The sequence below is a fragment of the Entamoeba invadens genome (genome assembly GCF_000330505.1).
Source record: "Entamoeba invadens IP1 unplaced genomic scaffold scaff_1105074725249, whole genome shotgun sequence".
Taxonomy (NCBI): Eukaryota; Evosea; order Mastigamoebida; family Endamoebidae; genus Entamoeba; species Entamoeba invadens.
Genome location: NW_004440331.1, coordinates 124038 through 128423, shown reverse-complemented (window position 1 = coordinate 128423; position 4386 = coordinate 124038). Strand labels below are relative to the sequence as shown.

The window sequence follows — 4386 nt, the reverse complement described above, 5'->3', positions numbered from 1 at the left end:
GTTCAACACTCGTGATGTTTCTCTTCTTTTAAAATGTGTTTTCTTTGCTCAATTTTAATTGAGCGAAACAAAGAAAACATTGAAATGTGAGGAATTCAAAACATTTGAAATACTTTGCAAACAGACATTGTTAATCTCATTTTATTTTGGATGAAATGTTTAAAATATCAGAAATAACATCACAAATAGAATTATTGATCAATCATTTAAATAAATATGAACTAAATTTGTTGATATTGAAATTATTGCTATTATATTTATAATATATGTAAAAAATATAGTTAAAATAATCAATTGGAAACTGTATTAATCACAATAATCGTCATCTGGATCTTCGGCAGGTTTGGAGCTTTCTTCTGGTTTTTCCGAAGACTCGGCTGGTTTTTGGTCTCCTCCAAAGTCACCAGGTTCTCCATTGCAGTCAGCTACCTCTTGGAATGAAAAGGCACATGGGTTGAATGATGACGAACCGCATTTACATTGCAGTCCACTTGCGCATGTCATTTTCGAACCATCGAGGTGGTTGTGACACCACACGAAGTTAGATCTATCGGTACAGTAAAATCCAATAGCCTTGTTTGCACAGAAGTATTCAGCAACACTTCCAAAAATGAGCAACATAATTGCTATCATGTCTTGAATTTCCCTATACTTTCTCCGCCCAAAAATATTGTCATTTTGCCTTCTCAATCTTGTGAATAAAAATGACAATATGATTTGATATATATAATATAACAATTTATTATAATTTAATAATTAATTTTATTAACTAAATTATAATAAATATACTATAAATATAAACTATCAATGGATTTTCAAAAATATCTTAGACAGCGGCTCTTCCCACACACTGAGTCTTTCCATCTGCATACTCTTCTCCAAAGAAACCAGACTTTAACAAGTAGTTAACGGAGTGTTTCAAAGATTCAGCATTCTCTGACAAGTCAAATTCGATAGTGTCGAGCCATCCAGCCTGTGAGTTAACAAGTCCAGTGACTTGTAACGATGGAATCAATGATAGGACTTCTTTATTTCCGCACTTTGCAATTTCAGCAAGTTTTGCTTTGACGTCTTCTATTTTGAGGTTTTCGATTTTCACTTTGAGGATGTCAGCAAACAGAGTGCAGATGTCGTGAACTTGAGTTGGAACTTTTGGGACAAGATTTGCTGCAATTGGTGGGTTAGGAATTGCTTTAACAAAAGCCTCAGCAACCAAATTGACTGGCGTCATCATTAGGGTTTGACTGTCGACGGTGATCCCATTTTTCACTAAGACCCTGATGTATTTCCATATGAAGTCATCAGTGTTACAACACCCACTCTTCGAGTTTCCTGTGATAAAAGCAGGTCTGAGAATCCCAATTTTATATCCTTTTTCTCTTAGTCTATTGAGATAGACTTCACTCATCCACTTCGTTTGGATATATCCATTCGCTTTATATGGAAGTTTAGTAATGTCTGGGGTGTTTTCAATTCCCGAAACAGCAGCCGCGACACCAATGGAAGAGACATATAAGAAAACACCACTCGCAAGAGAACACAACTTGAAGACATTTTGTGTTCCAATGTAATTGGATTCACGCATATCATTATAACTTCTGTTCCAATTAACATAAGCCGCATTGTGTATTACAACACTGATACGTTGTGTTATCGAGTTGTATTCGGACTCGACAATACCACAGTTCGGTTTTGAAACGTCACCAAGAACAACTTCAATGTTCTCCATTTGTATTGTAACGCCGGTACTATTTGCAGCTTGTGTAATTCGCCGAATACCATCACCAATTGACTGTGAACGAACTAAACAAATCACAACGTACCCAGCTCGCTGCAACTCTTGTAATAAGTGAATCCCCAAAAATCCATTTGCGCCAGTCAAAAATGCAATTTTTTTATCGCAATGGACTGAACCCTTATTTTCTGAAAATTTATTGACACTTTCATCGATTTGCTCAAGATCTATTTTAAATTGCGGATGGATCAACTCAAGTTTCGGGTTTTTCACGTACTCCTCAAGCATTCCAAGGGTTGGGCATTTTGTTAACAAATCGAATGGCGCATCACTCACAAATTGCTTGATAAGGCCAACAGTCTGTGTTCCGACCAGTGAGTCTCCACCAACATCAAAGAAATTTGTGTCCTTTGAAATCGCTCCTTCTGGAATGTCGAACCATTGCGACCACAAATTAGCAATCTTCTTCCCAGCCTCTGTGTCTGGTTTGTTGATATTTTTAGTCGCCACATTTTCCCAAAACTTTTTGACGTTTTCAATCGCCAATTTACGTAATTCTGGCGCATAGACTTTGCCAAAACTGGTTAGTGGCATTTTCTCGAGAACAAAGATATGCGTGGGCACCGCAAAGGATACAAGCCTGTTCTTGCACCACTCTTTGAGCTCACTTTCCATGATTTCATTTTTCAACGTGACAAATGCGATGATCATTTCACCTTGTGCTCTGTCGGGTACAGAGACACATCCAGCCATAATAACGTCGGGGTGTTTCTGTAAAGTGTCGATGATTTCAGCAGGAAAGACATTGTGCCCTCCTCTAATAATCATTTCCTTCACTCTTCCCGTGATTAACATTCTTCCATGCTTGTCTAAACACCCTTCGTCACCAGTCTTAAACCACCCATCTTCTGTGTAGCTTTCTTTGTTTGCCGTTGGATTGTTCAAGTACCCACTCATCATGATTTTGGTCCGAACTTCAATCTCCCCAGGAACACCAACGGGGGTTGTTTTCCGTGTTGTGTGATCCACTATTCTTAATTCATAATGACCTTGGACTTGTCCTTCTGTTAGGGACATTGTGTACATCACTCCTCTTTGTTATTCAACATGTCGAGTTAATAAAATGAACGATATTTAATAAAACAAACCACACAACTCGGTCATTCCGTATCCCGATTTACAAGTGATCAAATCCATCTTCTCTTTGGCTTCTTTGAGTAACGCATCTGGTACAACAGCACCGCCCATCACAACGTGTTTGATAGTTTCAAATTTTTCTTTAGAGAAATTGGGGTGATGGAGGACAGCCAATACCCCCGACGGTGCACAATTGAAGTTTGTGACGTGTTCCTCCACAATAAATTGCATGATGCTGACTGGTTCAAATTTGTCGACAACAATCACTTTAGCACCAACAGCAAATATAGCGTCAATCTGGAAGTGTGCAGCTGTTGTGAATAAAGGAGTGAAACACAACGCGACTCTGATATTAACAGGGACGTTATAAGACATGTCCATAGTCAAGAATGGGTTAACCATCGCAAAGTGTGAGTACACACAAATCTTTGGTTCCCCAGTCGAACCCGATGTGCAGCCATAAAACGAGAACTCAGACGATTTCAATGTTTGAGCGACGCTCTCCACGTAGTTTTTCTTTGATTGGATATTAAGAAAGTCGTGAAGCAAAAAACAGTTCTCTGGGACGACGTCAACTTGTTGGTCTATCAAAACAAACGAACAACCCTCAGCTTTGGGGAGGTTTGGTAACATCCTCATCATCGTGACTACAATGGAAGGTTTGACACGTGGGAGTAATCGTTCTAATTGTGGCTTTGTGTACAAAGGATTGAGTGGCATAAAAATGTATCCACCACAAACAGAAGCCAATTCAGCGTAGATGTACTCTAATACGTTTGGTAAATAAATAGCAACAACAGATTGGTGGGGGATTTTAATAGTCTCAGAAAAGCCTTGAATGATCCGGTTGACCTTTTCTAATAACTGCGAATACGTGTGACGGATGTTTGCTTTTGTCATTGCTGAGCGGAAAACAAGGCACTCTCGGTCTGGGTTTGCAGTTACTGTGGACAAAAAGTGTTTTGGGTAAGTAGTGTCTTGGAGTGGAATTTTAGTTGAACCTACGAGGTGGGATTCATCTAAATGTGTTGGTGATGATAAAGATGCCATGGTATGTTTTTTTTCAAAATTTGGAGTTTATTAAGATCAATAGAAAAATGAGAAGGTACTCATTAGTTAAAAAATGCATTATTTGTATGTTTTTCATCACTAATTTTGGTATTTCCAATTCATTGGTATAATAATCGAATTGAAGTTTTTTAAATTCTTTAATACTTTAAATATTAATTATTTTAATTAAATAATTGTGGTTATACTCAAGTATATTAATAATTAACTATACTAATAATAAAAAACATCACAAACAAATAAACACAAGCACTTAAAACCCGATAATAATTATCGGGTCAACAACATCATTTTAGTCCAAATATTAATTCATAACTTTGTTATTTGTATCAATAAAAATGCTTTTTCGTCGCATTCCTCTTTTTAATTTTTTTCATTTTATTAAAAAAGAATCAACTTTTATTATTTTTAAATTATAATTATAATAACAGTTTTCACTTTAAATA

The 4386-nt window shown here is 36.8% G+C and overlaps 2 protein-coding genes across 2 annotated transcripts; both read right to left on the bottom strand.

Annotated features, from left to right (window-relative positions):
• Positions 1-306: 306 nt before the first annotated feature.
• Positions 307-633, bottom strand: EIN_526480 (chitin binding lectin, putative; the record flags this gene model as incomplete). The annotated part of the gene is made up of 1 exon (XM_004256336.1): positions 307-633. The coding sequence occupies one exon, from the start codon at positions 631-633 to the stop codon at positions 307-309; it is 327 nt and encodes a 108-aa protein (XP_004256384.1).
• Positions 634-826: 193 nt separating this feature from the next.
• Positions 827-3922, bottom strand: EIN_526470 (4-coumarate--CoA ligase, putative; the record flags this gene model as incomplete). Its single annotated transcript, XM_004256335.1, has 2 exons — positions 827-2826; positions 2884-3922. The coding sequence occupies 2 exons, from the start codon at positions 3920-3922 to the stop codon at positions 827-829; spliced, it is 3039 nt and encodes a 1012-aa protein (XP_004256383.1).
• Between the last annotated feature and the right edge of the window lie 464 nt (positions 3923-4386).